We start from the raw sequence: 19,488 nt of genomic DNA, 5'->3' as shown, positions 1-19,488 counted from the left end.
ATCTAGTGCCCAGAAGCACCCCGGCGTCATCCAGCCGCCTAGGCCCTTGATCGTGGAGGAGCCGGAGCCAGAGGAGGCTGGCAACGGTAGCAAGAAGGTCACCATCTTCTTCAGCACTCAGACTGGCACCGTCGAAGGTTTCGCCAAGGCTTTGGCTGAGGAAGCAAAAGCTCGATATGAGAATGTCACCTTCAAAGTTGTTGATTTGGACGATTACGCTGCCGACGACGAAGCATATGAGGAGAAGTTGAAAAATGAGAGCTTGGCATTTTTCTTCCTGGCCACATATGGTGATGGTGAGCTAACCGACAATGTTGTGAGGTTTTACAAGTGGTTTACAGAGGGAGAAGAAAGAGAGGAGTGGCTTAAGAATCTTAACTACGGAATGTTTGGCCTTGGAAACAGACAGTATGAGCATTTCAATAAGGTTGTCGTGGTTGTGGATGAGATCCTCGCTGCACAGGTTAACTAGCCTGGAGTAGTAACAGACCCATCAGAACTGCGGAAGTGGAACTACAACTTGCTCATCATCGGCGCCGGCGTCGGTGGCCACAGTGCCGCTCTCCACGCCGTAAAAAAGGTTTTGAAAACTGCCATAATGAGGAGATTGGAAAGGGATCTCAAGAAAGCAGGAAAAAGGAGATTGGAGAGGGATCTCAAGAAATCCGGTCTCTACCACTATCGGTGAGCATGGAAACCATGATTGCGGATCTAGACAGCGGTCATCCACTATCCCACTTAGGGGTAGGCACTTGAAACCGAAAACCGCAACCGAAACCCGAACCAAACCAAACCAAACCGAACGGTTTGGTTTTGCGGTTTCAAAACGGTTTCAGTTTGAAACCGAACCGAATAGGGGGAAAACGGTTTGGTTTCGGTTTCAGCCCTCCGAAACCGAACCGAAATCGAAACCGCATACCTTTATTAAATGTTAAATTTTAATTGGTTATTTTCATTGAGTCCATACATTTAGTATGGACTCAACCACATCATAACATGGCCACATAACTTAACCTTTCATTTTCTTTCTTCTAGTCCCGTGGACTAACCAAGACTAAAGAGTAAAGACTTCTCTTTCTCAAGTTTTTATTCATCCGTGCACTCTTCCAGTTCTAGTCTCCAGGCGCTATCTCTCTCTCCCCTTCGGCCTCATTCCCTCTTCATTCCAGGCTCTCCAGCTTCTAGCTTCTAAATTTCAGAGTTCTAATATGGTAAGAACTATGATTTATAACTTGTTTTAGTTAAATTTACTTATAGATTTGAGATTAATTTTAGGGTTAGGTTTAGGGTTGGGTTTTGAATCAAAAGGGGATTTGGTTTTTCATTGGTTAGTCTTTGATTTTTCTTCGTTCAAGAACATTAGAATGTCAATTGAAAGCATATATGATATTTGCATATTGTAGGGAGGTACGTCAATGATTCAAAATTTCGTAGAAAATTCTGTATTTTTACCTAGAGTCTTTAACCTTGGTCCTAAAAGGCTCAAACTGCATCCTGATTATCCCGGGGTGACATGGAAGATTGAAAATGTTGTTGAACGAATGGGTTTTAATGCTTTTTTTTTTTTTTTGTTCTGTAGCTTTGTCTTCCTTGTTCCTTTTTGGTTGATATGGACTCTTAATTGATAGGAAAAGATTACCTTAGGTCCTTTCACAGCTAGATAATCACCTTCGCGCATCACTAGAAGTGGTGAGACATCCTTCCTTGTGGATACATCTACCCATACGATAAAAAAAAAATTAAAAAGTTATCAAACAATACAACATAGGCCAAGCAGGATAAGTGATTCATAACTATTAAACATGTTGAAACTAAGCATGACATGTTCAATGGAAAAAAAAAATTGGATTTGGATCACAAAACGAACCAAACCTGTTACTCATATGTTGTCCAATAGGGAGTCCCAACACTGCTGATGGAGTTGGAAGAGCAAATTTAAATTTATTGACTTACAAATTAATTTGCAGTACTTGATCGTCTCCAACTTATTGAATATGCTACATCTAAGAATATGAAAATGTTGTTAATTGTTGTTGTTGCTTACTTTTCTTTTATGTTTCAGTCAAGATTTGAAGAATCTAGCAAACATAGTTGGGTTGCTCTCTCTTCGACGGGTGACTCCCCTGAGAAGCCGGAGGATGAGGCAATAGAAATTGATCCAGAAAATCAAGAAAATGTTGAAGGTGACCCAAAAAATGATGGAAATGAATCTGAAGGTGAAGATGATGCACAAGTAAGTAACTCTGATTCAAGAAAGCGTAGTTGGGTTTGGGAGCATTTTACAACATACTACGTGACGAAAAAAGTGAAAACAATCAATGATAAGGGGGAGGAAGTTTGGGTGGATAAAAAACTTAGGAGAGCTAAGTGTAATTATTGCCCGAAAAAGAGCAATGATGGTGACTATGCAGCTGAACCGAGAGTAAATGGCACCTCAACTATGAAACACCACATTGAAAAATATTGTAGATTTTATCAAGGGAACAAATGTAAAAAGCAAAAAGTGTTGGTTGGGGATAAGAGTAAAGATAACAATGTAGTCGCTATTGGCTTTTCACAAGTTAATGTATTAGAAGCATGTGTCAAGATGGTAGTCATAGATGAGATGCCATTTAGTACCGTTGATAAGATGGGGTTTCGGCTTTTTTGTGCTGTTGGTATTCCATTGTTTAATGTGCCTTCTAGAAGAACACTTGTTAGAACTTTTCTCAACATGTATGAAGAATGGAAGACTTCTTTGAAGAAAAACTTAAGTGGGCATAGAATCTGTCTCACCACCGACACTTGGACAAGCACACAAAATATCAATTATATGGTTCTTACTGCACACTTCATTGATGATGAATGGAATATGCACAAGAGGATCATAAACTTTTGTGTTATTCCTAACCACTATGGAACCACAATTGCAAAGTTAATTGAAAATTGCTTGTTGGAATGGGGGATAGATAGAGTTATGACAATCACAATGGACAATGCTTCCGCAAATAAAGTTGCTTTGGATCAACTTATGGCAAAAATGAATAGGTGGGAAAATTCACAGGCTATTTTAGGTGGCAAGTATTTACATGTACGATGCATCGCTCACATAACCAACATAATTGTGAGTCATGGGATGAAGAGGCTAAAGAATGGTCTTTTAGCTATAAGAAATTGTGTGAGGTTTGTTAGGAGCTCTCCACAAAGATTGGAGTTTTTTAGGCAAGCCGTGAATTTGGTGAAGTTGACGTGCAAAGCAACGGTTTGCCTTGATTGTCCTACTCGGTGGAATTCTACATTTGTTATGTTGGATGTAGCTTTGAAGTTTAAGAAGGCCTTTGCCACTATGGCGGAGGATGTAGAAAGTCCCTTTGTGGCTTACTTTAAGGAAGTTGAAGATGAAAAAGATGAAGATGGGGTGATTATTGCTTGCCAAATTAAAGGGAGGAAAAGGGTTGGACCACCTACGGAAGAAGATTGGCTCAAGGTGGAAGCTTTTGTCAAGTTTTTACGGGTGTTCTATGATGTGACTTTGAGGGTTAGTGCTTCTACACATCCCACAGTTCATACCGGCCTCCATGATATCATAAAAATAGAGACCGCTATAAATAATTTGGAGTCTCAAGCCAACATGCAAGTTGGTCTACCTTCGGAGCAATTATTGAAGGCCATGGCTTCCGACATGAGATCAAAATATGAAAAATATTTTGACTCATACCATAAATTGAACCCTCTAATTGTGATTGGACTTGTTTTGGATCCAAGGTTCAAGTTGAGGCATGTCACACAACTCTTTAAAAAGAAACTTTCCGATTTTGAGGCACAATTGAAAGCTAATGAAGTAAAAGATCTATTGCATGCCCTTTATGATGCATATGCCCCTAATGTTGAAGGTGGAAAACACATGAAGAAAGGCCCTTCACAAGCACAATATTCTTCTACTTCATCCGATGTGGTGTCAATGGAAGATGATCTTGTTGATGAATGGATGCATTTTGTTGAAGATAGTGATGAGAAAGTGGTGAGAGATGAGGTGGACTCGTATTTGTTGGATCCTTTGGTGCAAATTACAAAAGAGGAGTCCACGAAGCATTTTAACATTCTCTTATGGTGGAAGATGAATGGTACTAAGTATCCTATCTTGGCCGCCATTGCAAAAGATATTTTTGCTATTCAAGTCTCTACCGTGGCATCGGAGAGTGCTTTTAGCACCGGGGGTCGAGTAATTTCATATTTTAGGAGTTCTTTAACTCCTAAATCGGTAGAGGCCTTGATATGCATGCAAAATTGGTTGAGGGGCGATAGCATTATTACTTTGGAGGATGATGCACCTTCGGTTGAGCACATTGAGTTCTATGAAAGTATTGAATCGGGTAAGTATATCATTTCAAGTTAAAGAACTTTCTTAGTTTTCTTTTTCAATATATTTTGTTCTTTTGTATGTTTTTTAAAGTTTCTAACAACTAATGTGATTTATATTGTTTATGTTTTGTATTATGTAGAGGTGGCCAAATCAACCTCAACTCTCGCCTCTCTTACTCTTAATCCACAATCACAACAAGCTCCAACTCCAAGTCAATCAAAAAGTTCTAGTGCACAAGGATCAATGGCTTCCCATCCATTGTTTTCAAATTTACAACGTGCAAGGTCTTCCCAAGTATCGGCTTCTCAAACCCGCTCACAAGTTCAAATACCTCCTAAACCTTCGGCTAGTAAGTGTGCAAAAGGAAAGGGAAAGGCAAAAGTTTGAAACTTGAATGATGCAAAGTAAGTGTCCTAAACCTTATGGTATTTTGATTTTTAATGTTGAACTTTATTTCAAGTTAAATTTTAATATTGTCATCATCAAGTTGAATTATTTTGTTGTGGTATGAATTATTTTTTTAGTGCTGAAAACTTTCCTCCGTCTCCTTAACTGGTTATGTTTAAGAAAATTCTAACTACAATCATTAATGATGCCAAACTGTTTTACTTTTAGTTTAGCTTATGAAGTAGTGTTTGGCTATTCATACTTTCCTATGACAGTAACAAAGAGAGCATACAATGTAGTTTTCAGCACTATATGGTGTGTTCCCAGTTTCTGCTCTGCTCTGTTTTTACTATTTATTGGTGAAACACTTGGATTATGTATTGGATATAAGCAATGTTATGATAGCATTGATTATTGGTTATTTATCAGACCCTAAACTTAATGCCAATCGTGAATTTCTGATGCAGTGAGGCAAGGAAGTCATTAAACATACCGCATGTTGGGCAAGTCCTTGATAATCTCATCTACAATTACAGTTTGACTTTTTGTGGGAAGGCTTTGGCTTAGTAAGCCAAAAAGTGCTCTTCAAACTGCACTTGTATTGGTTGTGATCACCCAGAATTGTAGTTACTGGGACTTTCTTTATGTTACACTTTCTGTGTGTTTGCCACTTTACTAAAACACATCTACCACCTTTTGTTATTAAAAAAATTTCACATAGTTTGATTTGTAGGTTCTACCAAAACCAAAGTTATTAGAATTTTTTTATGTTTGGGTTTGCGGTACTGGCATCGGATTTGATGTGCTCTTAGTTGCCTCAAGTTGAATTATTTTGTTGTGGTTCTTGTGGATATGAATTTTGTTGTCATCAATTAGGTAACTATAATAGTTTTTGCATACAACAAAACCAAACCAAAACCGTTTGAAACCAAACCAAACCGCACCAAATGGTTTGGTTTCATTTCGGTTTTAGCTTCAAAACCGCACCAAACCAAACCGCAAAAACTTGCGGTTTTGGTTTTGGTTTCACTCAAAACCGCACCAAACCAAACCGTGCCCACTCCTAATCCCACTGAAAAAAAAAAAAAAAAACCCACGGGATAACATGCAAAAGTATCCCACTGAAAACACTCATGAGGAAGCAGTGGTCACATGCGTATGTTTGATGCTATGGTGGACACCACATATTATTCTATAAAAGGGACTCCTCACCCTCACAATCCTGAGGCCTCACATCCCAAACAGAGGCTCTCATATTCAGAGCTCTCATCTTCACAGAGAAGCTCTCTCAAACCCTCTCTTTCTCTGGGGGGGACTCCTCCCTCACGCTTGTAATCCATGCATTCATACAAAGAAATACAATCAACATCAGTGTGGACGTAGCCCAAACATTGGGGTGAACCACGATACATCTTATGTTCTTTACTTTCTTGTAGATTCACGGTCAGATTTACGTTGTTCCAAGACCCTCCGGTTTTGTGCATCAACAAGCTATGTATGAGAAGTTATTATCTAGTTTTGTCTATGTGCTTTAAATTAACGCTTATTCAGTTAATTCGCATATAGGTGAGATTTATCCCGAGGACGAGAGCGTTCACGGGCGACTCGGAGGCTACGACCCTTCGACATACCAGTGAGTGGGCTTTTGGTTTTTAGTATATATTTATATACTTGATATTTTTCTAGAAATATGTGTTTAAATGAAAGTATGCCTTAAATGCCATGCATATGAATTTATATGTTGTATATGAATTGGTATATGATGCATTATATATAATTGTGGTGTTGTGGACGCTCAGGTAAGCTCAGGTGAGTTATGTTTGGTTATGTGAATTATCGATGATGTGATATGTGATTGAATAACGTTGAGCTCATCAAACTGCACCTAGGGTGATTGTGATTTAGCCAGAGATATGACACATGCCTGTATATATAATGTCACCTCCCGCACCATATGCTCATATTGGATCCAATTTAGGTGCACAGTCTTGTCGTACAGACCTTTATTATGGTTCCGACTCGTGGGTGACTAGCGATTTATCGCCCAGCTATTATGTGAGAGTAGTATTGAGCATGATTATATTACAACCATTATTGTCGTACATACATTTTCATTTGGTTCTGACTCTTGTGCAGTATATTGTAGGGCTGGGTTCGGTTCTTATCAGTTCGGTTTTTTGCCAAAACCGAAACCAAACCGAAATTTCGGTTCGGTTCGGTTCGGCCCAAATTTTTTTCGGTTTTTTTCGGTTCGGTTTTTTTTTCGGTTCGGTTTTTTCGGTTCGGTTTCGGTTTTTTTTCGGTTTTTTTTTTTTTCCTCCAAAAAATGCAAAACAGCCACAACAAATCCAGGCTTCAGCAGCAGCATACCCAAAACAAATTAATCAAACCGTATGTACTCTCACAAATTAATCAAACCTCAACTAATAGTCTAATAGTGTTCATAAATGAAGTTACCTAACCAAATCCAGCATACCCAAAACAAATTGCAAAACCATGAAATTTAGAAGCTACAGATCAAATTCATCAGAAGTTCAGAACCAACGAAATTGAAAAAAAAAATCTGCAAACGAAAATTAACCAACAACACAACACAAAAACAAAGAACCATGGATCATGGATCTGCAACGATTAATGACTGCCCTCGTCCGCCGTCAACTGCCCATCAGTCCCATGTTTTCCACTGGACTGCTCCACTGCCACTGTGGTTTGGCTCTCCTCTTTGCTACCGTCGAAATCCACAAAGAGAAATAGTGATTTGGAGGAAGAGAGGAAGGGGAGAGAAAGAGAGAGAGAGAGAGAGGCAGAGAGGAAATAGCGGAGGGGAGAGAGTGCTTGAGAAAAGGGAAAACCGAAATGGGATTGGGAGAGTGACGGCTAGGGTTTTTAATCTTAAGAAATTTTATAAAGCATTAAATATTAGAAACCTATAAATATATTACTGGTACAATTATAACAACACAAAGCCTACAGTCAAGTTGGCTTGAAGGAACTATCCCCCCTGGACGGAAGGGGTTCGATTCCTCACAGCAGCAGGTTTTAAGTATTTATATTTAATTTTAAGTTAAAAGGTTGTTGATTGCTCAAAAAAACTAAAAAACTTATCTGAAACCTCTGGAGGCATGAGGATTCGAACCCATGCACAGAAGCTTGAAAAGTTTCAAGCAAACCAACTTGGTAACAGTTATATCTTGTTATGATTGTATCACTAAATTATTTATAATATTGAAAACAAAATTAAATATATATATCTGTTCGGTTCGGTTCGGTTTGGTTCGGTTTCCGAACCTTAAAAACCGAAACCGAACCAGCCAGATTCGGTTCGGTTCGGTTTGGTTTTCGGTTTTTTTCGGTTTTCGGTTATTTGAACCCACCCCTAGTATATTGTTGTATAGGTCATTGTAGTGACTCCGGCTAGATTGACTTTTGAGCTATGAATTCAGCCGTACAGACTACCACACGGGTTCCGGCTAAAATGTTATATTTCTATGAAATTATTCTTACCTGAATTGCTTACTCTATTATATCTTGGCATGGCATACATATGAATATGATTATGTGAAGCATGATTTGAATTGATATAATTACATATATATTTATGTATATGCTTATATCTTGATTCTGGGAAAAATTATACATGTTTTACAACGAGGGTTAGATATGTTGATAAATGAAATGGTTTTGTAAAACATTTGTTTTTGCCCACTCACATTTTCTGTTTTGCGCCCCTCCAGGTTTTAGGTAAGCTTGTTGTCGGTGGCCTTGAGGATTTCGGCGGTTCTGACCTATCAAAACAATTGTAGGACATCTTATGGTGCTGTATAATTAGTACTTGTCTTACTGGACTGCACCTAGACTTTCTATGCTCTGATGAGGAGTATTTACTTTTGTATCTTACTCCTAACACTTCCTGTTTATTAGTGCATTCTAGGAGTTTCGGTTTTTAATTATTCATATATTTCTTATCTTCATTGCTTCCGCACTGTGCACATGGTTTTGTCACCCTCATGCGACGACCAGCATACCTTGATCTCGGTCGGGGTGTGTCAACAACTGTACGAGGGTAAAAAATATGTAAAATTGAATGAAAGTTTTTTAAAATCTAATGCCAGGGGGAATTAGCTATTTATAAAAGTTCAATGGGGTAATCGGCTAAAATTCAAGTTCAAGGGGGAAATTGGCTAATTAAAAAAGTTGAAGGGGGTAATCGGCTAAAATGAAAGTTCATGGGAAAATTGACAGTTGCATGCAAGTTCAGGGAGCAAATCAGCAAATACCTCTTTGTCCAAATTCCAAGTTTATTGTACTCATCTAAACATATAGTGTAAATGACTGAGCTCATTGTTGAAAGTTCATAGAAGAGAAGAAATATTGGGGGGTTGGAGGTGCAACAAAGATCAATAGAAAAATTTGGGCTCATCAGCCCACGGCCAATCAAGGGAGGATATCTTCTGCCCTTATTCCTGTCCTGACTCCTTTTAACCTGTGAACAGAAACTGAAGGGATCTTAAACCCCTAAAACCCAAGCCACACTTCCCCATTAGCATTAGCAGAGAGAGAGGATGAAGCTTAATTGCATGAGCAAGCTCATCTCCTTCTCCCTTCAAAACCCTCGAAAGAATTACACTCTTTTCAATTCAATCCGCCCTTCTTCTTCTTCTTCGTCTTCTTCTTCGCCTTCGTGGTCGAATTCTCTCCATGACCGCATAAAGGTCATCAGAGACCCAAAAGCCTCAGTTCTGCCGGTGCTGGAACAATGGGTCAGTGAGGGTCAGGCTGTTGAGAAGCAGCAGCTTCAGTCGCTCGTTCGGCTCTTGAAGGACTTTAGACGCTTCAATCACGCTCTTGAGGTTCATATCTTCCTTACCCACTTCCCAATTTCTTTTCTTTTCTTTTCTTTTTATTTTTACTTTTGTTGACATTTTTTGTTTTGTATCTATAGGTTTGATTATTTATCATAAATATTGGGATTTCAAATTCAATGTTTATATTCATTTGTTTGCATTCAATTCTATAATTGTTGAATCAAAATGAACTCTCTGAGCATGTGGCAGTCCTCGCTGTTTTGTAAGTTTTCGGAGTTCTCGCTGTTTTGTAAGTTTCGTCATCTGCTTGCGAATGTTATGTTATTCAGGTGTCAGCATTGTATTAGGGGGAAAAATTAAGGCATCTGCAATCTAGATATTAAAATCTCGGAGCATTTTAGAACCACAAGATCCAATATGTAATTGGTGAACTGGGTGCTACAAATGATAGATTGCAGTGTCGCCAAATAACCAAAAGGACCTGTAAAATTCTAATCTATTCTAGTTTGTCTCTTTAAGATGAAAGGAATTTATAGTTTCCTCATTTAGTCATATGAGATGACATATCTTTGGTTCAATCATTTTTACGATTCAGTATTTATCATATGACAACATGGAGGGTTTGTTTTGGAATTTTACCGTTGAATTGTGCTCAAGATTAATTCTAGCCTTCCAAAATATGTTGAGGTTTAGGCTGCCAGCTTCTAATTATTCTGTGTCATCCTTTTGTTATTTAGATATCCCAATGGATGACGGATCGTAGGTATTTTGATTTATCTCCAAGTGATGCTGCTGCTAGATTGAACTTAATCCACAGAGTTCATGGACTAGAGCATGCAGAAAATTACTTCAACAATCTGTCAAAAAGTTTAAAATCGCTTAACGCATATGGCGCCCTTCTATGCGTTTATGTGCAAGAGCGGTCTGTTGAGAAAGCAGAAGCGACCATGCAGAAGATGAAGAAGATGGGTATGGCAAAAACCTCATTCCCTTACAACATGTTGATCAATCTTTATTCCCAAAATGGACAATATGAGAAGATCAACATACTGATGCAAGAAATGGAAGAGAATGGAATCCCAATTGACAAGTACACGTTGAGAAATCGAATGATGGCATATATTGCAGCATCTGACTTGCCTGGGATGGAAGCTATCCTAAATAGGATGGAGGAAGATCCAAACTTAATCGTCGACTGGAAAATATATTCAATGGCAGCAAATGGGTATCTAAAAGTCGGGTTAACAGAGAAGGCTATTTCAATGCTGAAGATGCTGGAGGGATTGATGCCTCTTCAAGGGAAGAAATCGGTAGAATTTCTTCTGACTCTTTATGCAAGTACTGGCAATAAAGAGGAGCTCTACAGAGTTTGGGATACATACAAGCCATCGAATGAACCAGTGGATGTACCATATGGCTGCATGATCTCATCTCTGGCGAAGTTGGATGATATTGAGGGGGCTGAAGGGATATTTGAGGAATGGGAGTCACAATGCAAAATATACGACTTTCGGGTGCTGAACAGGCTTCTTGTTGCCTATTGCAAAAGGGGTCTTTTTGATAAGGCAGAATCAGTTGTAAACAAGGCAGTAGAAGGAAGAATCCCTTATGCCAGCACATGGAATGTGTTAGCAATAGGTTATACAGAGAAGCAGCAAATGCCTAAAGCAGTTGAAATGTTGAAGAAGGCACTCTCAGTGGGTAGGCGAGGCTGGGTGCCGCATTCCCCAACTTTGACAGCCTGTTTGGATTATTTGGAAGGGCAGGGAGATATTGAAGGAATTGAAGAGATCATAAATTTACTAAAAAACTTGGGTCCTTTGTCCGAGGATTTGTATCACAGACTTCTGAGGGCTAGTGTTGCAGCTGGAAAATCAGTTGCTATAATTCTTGATCAGATGAAAGTGGATGGGTTTACTGCTGATGAAGAAGCATATAAGGTCATTGAAACAAGCCTAAGTTAGCTTTTTGGAACTCCTATCATTGTGAGAGAAATGGAGAAGTTTCAAAAGATTCAGCAGAACTTTAAACTCCATAGAACAATCGCTAAACAACTCCAGTGGGAATTTTCTTCTTGCTAGATCTCACATTCACATCAAATTCATGAAGACACGAGCTGGTCGCAGATCATCAAGTAATGTTGCCAAACATTCAATTTTTTTACTAGAGTTGGGATATTCTGTACTTGGTCTCACTATTATGGTTATATTATCAAGTAAGTCATCCTAATTGTTAACGGCTTTCAATTTTATCAGTGTTTTATAAATCTACATGTTAGTATTTTGTTGTAAATTTATGTTCAACTCCAACCCGTCTTTTGTATTTTCTATACAAACTACAGTAGTTGTCCTGTAGAGAACTTATTTCCTGGCATAGTAGCTGCAAATGGCTTACAGAAAGCATAGTTGATTTTTTTTTTTTAGGAAAAAATTAAGTTTAGTTGCTTTCTACTTTTCTGCTGTCCTTTGATGATGGGTTGCATTTCAATCTCTAGGTTTTCTAATCGTAAATCTTTTGAGTTGTTTTGTTGTAATCTGATAAATTACGCAGTGCATGAACTCAGGTTAGACGTTGAAGTAATCTGATCTTTATGGGTGATCTATTAGTTTTGGTTCATATGCCTGTTCTCAGACCTCTCTCCACCTCAAACAACTACAGCTCAAGTTAATCTCATATAAATAACATCAATGCTAACCGCCTAAATTGAATATATGAATGTACTATATAATCTTTAACTCCCACTTACGATCTTATAAGTTAGAGATCTCAGTGTTTTGGTGCAAATCCTAAATTGAATATATGATGAATTTCATCTTCGCAGTTTCGCTTCCACTTCAGTTGGATAAGCGCATTATTTTCAAGGTAAGACTGAAATGGAAGCGAAATTGTGAACTTGCATAACATGCCAGCATATCAGTTGGTTTTATTTCAAACAGAAACAAATAGAGAGTTTCTAACTTGTCAAGGAGATTGAGAGAAAACAAAACTGGAAAACCAACTGGAAGCTGGTGGCTTGTTGGCAAATCAACTCATTGAGTTGTTAATGGATACTCATTAAGACCCATTTAATTTGATTTCACCTACACCATCGTCACCACTACCAATCACACTTCTATTAAATGGTGATTTAAATTAAACGGGTTTTAACGAACCTTTAACAATCCAATAAATTGATTTACCACTTACTATGACATATACGAATAAACAGTTTGTATTATAGTAAATAATGTAACAATGATGGCAGCAGTGATAAAACTCGCCAGTTCAAATGAACTTTCACATTTCTTACTGTAAGTACAGATGGTGATATCTCCATATGTGCCGGGGTGTCCAAAAAACGATGTTTAGTTCCTCATGGAGTTGACATAAATTGGAGTTGGTGTTGTGTGACGGGAAGCGGAGCCAAAATTTGGAAAATGGTGCGTGCCTGTGGGTGGGGTGTTTTTGTGTGTGGGCCGGACCAGCCAGTTGGTCTTCATAACGTACTTAAAAATTTCTTGACTGCCACAACTTACCACTACAACGGCCACTGCTATTGCCACTATAACCATCACCGCTATAGCCGCCGTCGCCATCTACCACTGTAACCATCGTCATTACCACAACCATCGTTGCGGCCATCTCAATTACCATGTTTGTTTTTGTCATTATACACAATTATACTATTTTTACATTAAAATTTACCAAACGCTGTTATACTTTTTTTCATTCTCAAGTCACTTTAAAAAATATAGTTTATTGTCACTTAGTACTATAGTCTAGTGTATTCCTCTTCATTGGTAAGTAAGAGGTCTTAGGTTCGATTCTCGTCAAATATGAAGTTGAACCACATTATTACTGTTTATACCATATTTAGGGCCTCATATTTAGATCTCGTACAGATACTTGGAGGACTTAAATGTAATTATGTGATAAAGAAAGGGGCAAATATGTAATAAGTGAGGAGTCCTTATTCTATAAAAAGACCCTTCACCCTCACAATTAGGGGAGGCCATTTCAGAGGCCATTTCAGGGGTCAATTCCTAGGCCCTCTCACCCCCTCTCAAAGCTCTTACTCTCAGGGTTCTCTCTCCCTCACTTCTAAGATAAATACATATTCAGTGTGGACGTAGCCTAAACATTGGGGTGAACCACGATACATTTTGTGTTATTTACATTTCTTGCGGATTCACGGTCAGATTTATGTTGTTCCAAGACCTCCGATTTTGTGCATCAACATTTGGCGCCGTCTGTAGAAATCGAAACAAAAAGTTATGTCGGTTCTCTCTCAATTTTTCACCTCCACCGTGAATCTGCAAAAACCCACACAGAAACCAAAACAAAACCTCAAAAAGTCTCTCAAACTCAGAGGCTCCCCCAAGTCTTTTCTGAGCTTACGTAGTCCCCCACATGTCAACAAGTCCAGTTCTCTTTTTCAAATGTTTAGAGTCACGGTTTCAACCGATTTACAGAAAATAGCATTAACACAACCAAGGCAGAGAGAGAGAGAGAGAGAGAGAGAGAGAGATGGGAACAGGTCATCTGCTTTGCCTCCTTTCTCGCTTGCAGCTTTCGCTACCCCGTAGATTTTCCAACAATAGACTCCTCCTATCTCTTTCTCTTGCATTTTTTATCGCCTCTTGAAGCTGTTTCTGCTCAGACTCCACTTCTGCTTTTCCCGAGCGTTGCTGTCATCGCAGGCGCAACCTCGCCACCACCGGCAGAAGCTAGAGTCTACAACGAGTTATTTTATAAAATGGACTCCCTCACCATCATTAGAAGAGCATCGCCGCCTACCGAGCAACTGCCTCACCGCGAGCATCAACTCTAGCCCATCATTTATGTATTGAGGAGCGAGCCCTTATTCTATAAAAAGGACGCCCTCACCTTCAACGCCACAAGCCGAGCCAACCAAGGCAACATAAGCCACAAGCCGAGCCAACCAAGGCAACATAAGCCACGAGCCGAGCAATCTCACAGCATGTGCTACTTCTAGTTGAGCATCATTTCAAATTGAGCACCGCCTCATATCGAGCATCAGTTCAAGACAACATCTAGTTATTTCGGCCCACACATGGACTGAATTTCAAGTCTCCAGCCAAAAGACTCTCTTGACTGAAGACTTGGGGGACTACTGTTTAAAATATATTTAGGGCCTCGTATTTAGATCTCGTACAAATACTTAGAGGACTTAAATGTAATTATATGATAAAGGAAGGGGCAAATATGTAATAAGTGATGAGTCCTTATTCTATAAAATGATCCCTCACCTTCACAATTAGGGGGAGGCCATTTCAAGGGCCAATTCCTAGGCCCTCTCATCCCCTTTCAAAGCTCTCTCTCCCTCACTTCTCAGATAAATACATATTCAGTGTGGACGTAGCCCAAATCTTGGGGTAAACCACGATACATCTTGTGTGATTTACATTTCTTGCGAATTCACGATCGGATTTACATTGTTACAAGATCTCTGGTTTTGTGCATCAACAATTACTAACACATTGTAAGACTTAGCCCACTCCCACACTTCCCCACCTGCTTAGTGTAGATAAAATATCGTTTGTTAAAACAATAATAATAATAATTTGACACATTGTTATATTATTGACATGATATGCCAAGTGACGGTTTACCGTAACATGTGGTATGAGCTCTCTCAAACATGAAACATAAAACATGAGAAAATTCGAGATAGCATAGTCCACTGCTAAACCCTAAACCCCTAAATTCCCAATTTCTCCCAAACCCTCTATGAAATTAGGGCTCGATGATTAAGCTTCTTGGTTCAAATCCACGGCGTGTCAATGCCATTTCTGGGAGTTCTCGTGCACTGTTTTGCTCAATTAAGGCCGCGGCCTCCTCCCAACCCCCATTTGAGCCTTTGTACATTAGGATCTCCCGGGCTGGAAATCCTAGGGTTTCCGTTGTACCGATTCTCAATCAGTGGGTGGAAGAAGGGAGAGATGTCAAGAAATGGGAACTTCAGAGTTTCATCAAGCTGTTCCGTAAATATCGCCGCTACAGCCACGCTCTCCAGGTAAAAGAAAAAGAAATAACTTTTTAAGTTTTTGTATAATATTGTCATAGAAAATGGAATGAATGTGAAATGGAGTCAATCATAGCCTTTGATTTCAGTCACAGAATCCGGTGAGATTAAATTTGGTAGAAATATTCGTATAGAAAAGATTATGATGGAAAATAGATAACCCAATTATAAAATTTCATAAGTATGAGCTAATTTGCATATATAGTGCAGGTTGTTGACGTGAAAATTGATTGTGAAATGAACTCTGATAACCCATAATCATTATCGGACAATTCGTTAAATCATTTTTAGCAAAAAATAACATTGTTTGGATGGAGAAGCGGATATGATGAGTGCGGTTTATGTGTACTATACAGGGTATACACAATACGAGCTTCATTAAAACAACACTTTGTTTTCTTATCATATAAAGAGACTGCCATTTAGCAAGAGGTTGAAGAACAAGCGTCGTAAAAGCAACACCTTGTTCTGGTACAAATGTTTTACACTGCTAGATTTGGATCGTATTATCATCTCTAGGGTGGTTGTCATTAGTATACTTTTCAAGTGTACTTGGGTTGTGTCCAATAGATGCTCTCTTTTTGTGATATTTATAACTTTCAACTGTCATCACTCTGCTAAGAATGCAATTCTACTAGAATTCACACGTTTCAGCCTGTAAAATTTCTCAAGACAATGCTTTGAAAATGTAATAATATGAAGCACAAATCCATAATGATGTAGTTCCTTTTGTGGATGCTAGTGAATGCTTGTGTGTTGATGACCGTGGTAGATGATTCTGGTCATGTACTTGTAAATTCTTAGGAAGTTTTTTCTTAAGCAATGATCAACTCAAATCATTTCAAGTTGATAGTATGCGTTCTGCATGTTATTAAACGGGACCCTGAATTGTGACCAATAATAAAATAAATGATAAAACTGGAAGACCCTGAACTGTTATTCTTTTAGATTTCAGAATGGATGAGTGATGCACGGAACCAGTATCTAACTCCGGGAGATATTGCGGTTCGGCTAGATTTGATCTCAAAGGTTCGTGGCCTACAACAAGCTGAGGCGTACTTCAATAGCATACCAGACCAACTGAGAAACTTCAAGGTGTATGGTGCTCTTTTATTCAGCTATGTAGAGAATAAATCTTCAGAAAAGGCTGAGATTATTTTCGAGAAGATGAACGAGTTAGGTTATTTGAAGGGATCAGTAGCTTATAATGCTATGCTGACCCTCTATTCTCAGATAGGTAAACATGAAAAACTAGATATTCTAGTAAAGGAGATGGAAGAAAAGGGCATTGATTATGACAGTTATACATTGAAGATTCTATTGAATTCGTATGCAGCCATTTCTGAGATAGACAGAATGGAGAAGCTTTTAATGAAGATAGAAGCCGATCCTTTGGTCAATGTAGACTGGAATGGTTATGTTATTGCAGCAAATGGGTTCTTGAAAGCTGGCTTATTAGAGAAGGCTTCAACAATGCTTAGGCGATCAGAACAGCTCATCAGCAATAAAACAAGTAAATTTGCTTATGAAGTCCTCCTCACTTTATATGCTACTATTGGGAATAAAGATGAGGTTTATCGTATTTGGAATATTTACAAAAATATGGTGGGATTATACAATTCTGGCTATCTTTGTATGCTAAGTTCATTAGTAAAGCTGGGTGACATTGATAGTGCTGAGATGATCGTGGAGGAATGGGAATCTGCGGCCAAGTTCTTTGACATTCGAATTCCCAACTTGTTGATCACTGCGTACTGCAAGAAAGATCTTTTGGAGAAGGCTGATTTATATATAAAGCGGCTTGAAGAGAGCGGTAAGGAGCTGGATGCAAGCATTTGGACTCGTTTGGCAACCGGATATCATATGAATGGTCAGATGGATAAGGCAGTGGAAACAATGAAAAAAGCAATATTAGAAAGTCGAGCAGGATGGAAGTTCAATCATCTAACTTTGGCTGCATGTCTTGAATACTTGAAAGAGAAGGGAGACGTGGAAGTAGCACAAGAGCTTTCGAGATTAATTAGAGAAACAGATCATTTTTCAGCTGATTTGTGTGATAAATTAGATAAGTATGTTATTGGTGAACTTCATAGAAGAGATGGGGAAGTATCACAAGAACTTTTGAGATTGTTGACAGGGAGTGATCATCTTTCAACCGATTTGTATGATAAGGTTGAAGATTACACATATGATGAATCTAAGGTTATGGCATTGATAAATTGAAAGAGGATAGTCATCTGGGAGGATTTGATGAAATCTACTATTGCAGAGGGGTTGATAATAGCACCAGTTTTCATTCTGTAGAGGGTGTTTGGTTCTATAACCAACAAAAGGCGAACGTCCACGCCATATTTCTTTTTCAGCAGAACTAAAGGAAGGTTTGTTCTCTTTCGTGTCATCGTTGTATTTCAGGTGGATTGAGTACGTTTGTACAGATTTTCATTTAACCACAAAAATTTAAAATAAGCTGACATCAAGAACAATGCGAAAGAGGAAATGAAGTGTGGGTTGTTCTTTTCGTCATTGCCTATTGTTCGTTATCGGTTCTTATAACATATATTGCCTATTGTCCGTAATTGGTTCTTATAACATATAATCTTATGCATGCTGTGTAATTAAAACTTACAGAAGTTAGAATCGCATTCGGATAAATCACGATAGCGTTTAATTTAATGATTCAGAGAATGCAAATACTGAATGATACGAGGTGTTTGTCACTAAGGATATCGAATGATGCAGATAAATCTGTGCCTAATATAAAGCTGGTAGGCCGGGATGACGATGTCCTAAGCCTATTGCACGATGCCGTGTACTTTAACTTGTTCACATGAAATCGCGTTTATTGATTTAGGACACCGTTACAATGACATCATATGGCGTAAGTTTTCATTTAATTGACACAACCGGGGCCCACAAAAGATGAGGAAAACAGGGATAAGAAATTATGTAAAATTCTTTCAGAAATAATGGGGAGCAGGTCCAGTGGCATTATTGCATGGAGATCAAAGTCTGCAATTTGGGTAGCAAGTCAATAAGGTTGATGTGATTTTTTGACATTTGACGAAATCAGTGTTGGACTACGTTGGCTAATCATCGTTTAATCAAAGTATTCACTCAAAGCAGTCATTTTCTCAAATTTAGTGGTATTTATTTTTATTTATAAGAAAGAGATTTTGGATTCGAATTTTATTTATAACAAATTTGATACTAATTTATTAAAGTTGGATTATTGTGTGGATAAAAACTTATATGACATGAGTACATTGTTACGATAACGTCTTGCAATGAAATAAAAATGTGTGAATTTTTTATTCCCATGTTCTTATTGGTACGAGACGCTACATGGTAATCTATCTGTACATGTAAAGTGTTCTCTATTTAGTATAAATTTTTACTTTTTTGAAAGAAAAAAATCAAGGTTATCGACGTATTAAAAAAACTCTAGGCTGCTCTAGCATTTAGAAAACCAACGAACACAAATGAGGGAACGAGAAAATGACAACATAAACTGCCATAGATTCCAAATGCACATCAAACGGTCCAAAAACCCCACTAGACTCAAAATTGTTGTCACAATCTCCTTTTGCAAAATACTTCAACTTCTTTACTCCAGCTATACAACCCTCATACGTTTCTAAAATAAATGTTTCTAATGGTCGATATCTAATCATTATGTTCAAATAATATAGTCATGGATAAGAATATCAATATGTTGTTGACACATTTTCAAAATTATTGAGGATTTTTTCCATTGCTAATTTTTACTTAAGACTCTTTATTTCTAAAATAAATGTTCTAATCGTTATGTTTAAATAATATAGTCGTGGATAAGAATATCAATATATTATTGTCGACACATTTTCAAAATTATTGAGGGTTTTTTGCATCGCTAATTTTTACTTCTTACTCACAAATCAAATATGACATGT

General features: G+C 38.2%; 2 protein-coding genes and 1 long non-coding RNA gene across 4 annotated transcripts; all 3 read left to right on the top strand.

The window, feature by feature from the left end:
• Positions 1 to 1,067: 1,067 nt before the first annotated feature.
• On the top strand, positions 1,068 to 5,580 carry LOC139188105 (uncharacterized). Its single transcript, XR_011571282.1, has 2 exons — positions 1,068 to 1,211; positions 5,197 to 5,580. It is a non-coding gene; the product is annotated as an uncharacterized lncRNA (long non-coding RNA).
• A 3,506-nt stretch (positions 5,581 to 9,086) lies between these two features.
• Positions 9,087 to 11,826, top strand: LOC103431499 (pentatricopeptide repeat-containing protein At2g20710, mitochondrial-like). The gene is made up of 2 exons (XM_008369656.4): positions 9,087 to 9,579; positions 10,272 to 11,826. The coding sequence occupies exons 1-2, from the start codon at positions 9,292 to 9,294 to the stop codon at positions 11,496 to 11,498; spliced, it is 1,515 nt and encodes a 504-aa protein (XP_008367878.3). The 5' UTR covers positions 9,087 to 9,291; the 3' UTR covers positions 11,499 to 11,826.
• Positions 11,827 to 15,136: 3,310 nt separating this feature from the next.
• On the top strand, positions 15,137 to 18,082 carry LOC103444116 (pentatricopeptide repeat-containing protein At2g20710, mitochondrial-like). Of its 2 annotated transcripts, none has more exons than XM_008383031.4 (2): positions 15,137 to 15,550; positions 16,508 to 18,082. In XM_008383031.4, exons 1-2 carry the CDS (start codon positions 15,281 to 15,283, stop codon positions 17,780 to 17,782), a joined length of 1,545 nt encoding a protein of 514 aa, XP_008381253.3. In that variant the 5' UTR covers positions 15,137 to 15,280; the 3' UTR covers positions 17,783 to 18,082. The 2 variants fall into 2 exon arrangements, with proteins under 2 accessions (XP_008381253.3, XP_070661347.1); XM_070805246.1 differs by having other exon boundaries at positions 15,332 to 15,550; positions 16,515 to 18,082.
• The last annotated feature ends 1,406 nt before the right edge of the window (positions 18,083 to 19,488 follow it).

The sequence above is a fragment of the Malus domestica genome, chromosome 09 (genome assembly GCF_042453785.1).
Source record: "Malus domestica chromosome 09, GDT2T_hap1".
Classification (NCBI taxonomy): Eukaryota; Viridiplantae; Streptophyta; class Magnoliopsida; order Rosales; family Rosaceae; genus Malus; species Malus domestica.
This window is presented reverse-complemented; position numbering and strand designations above follow the sequence as displayed.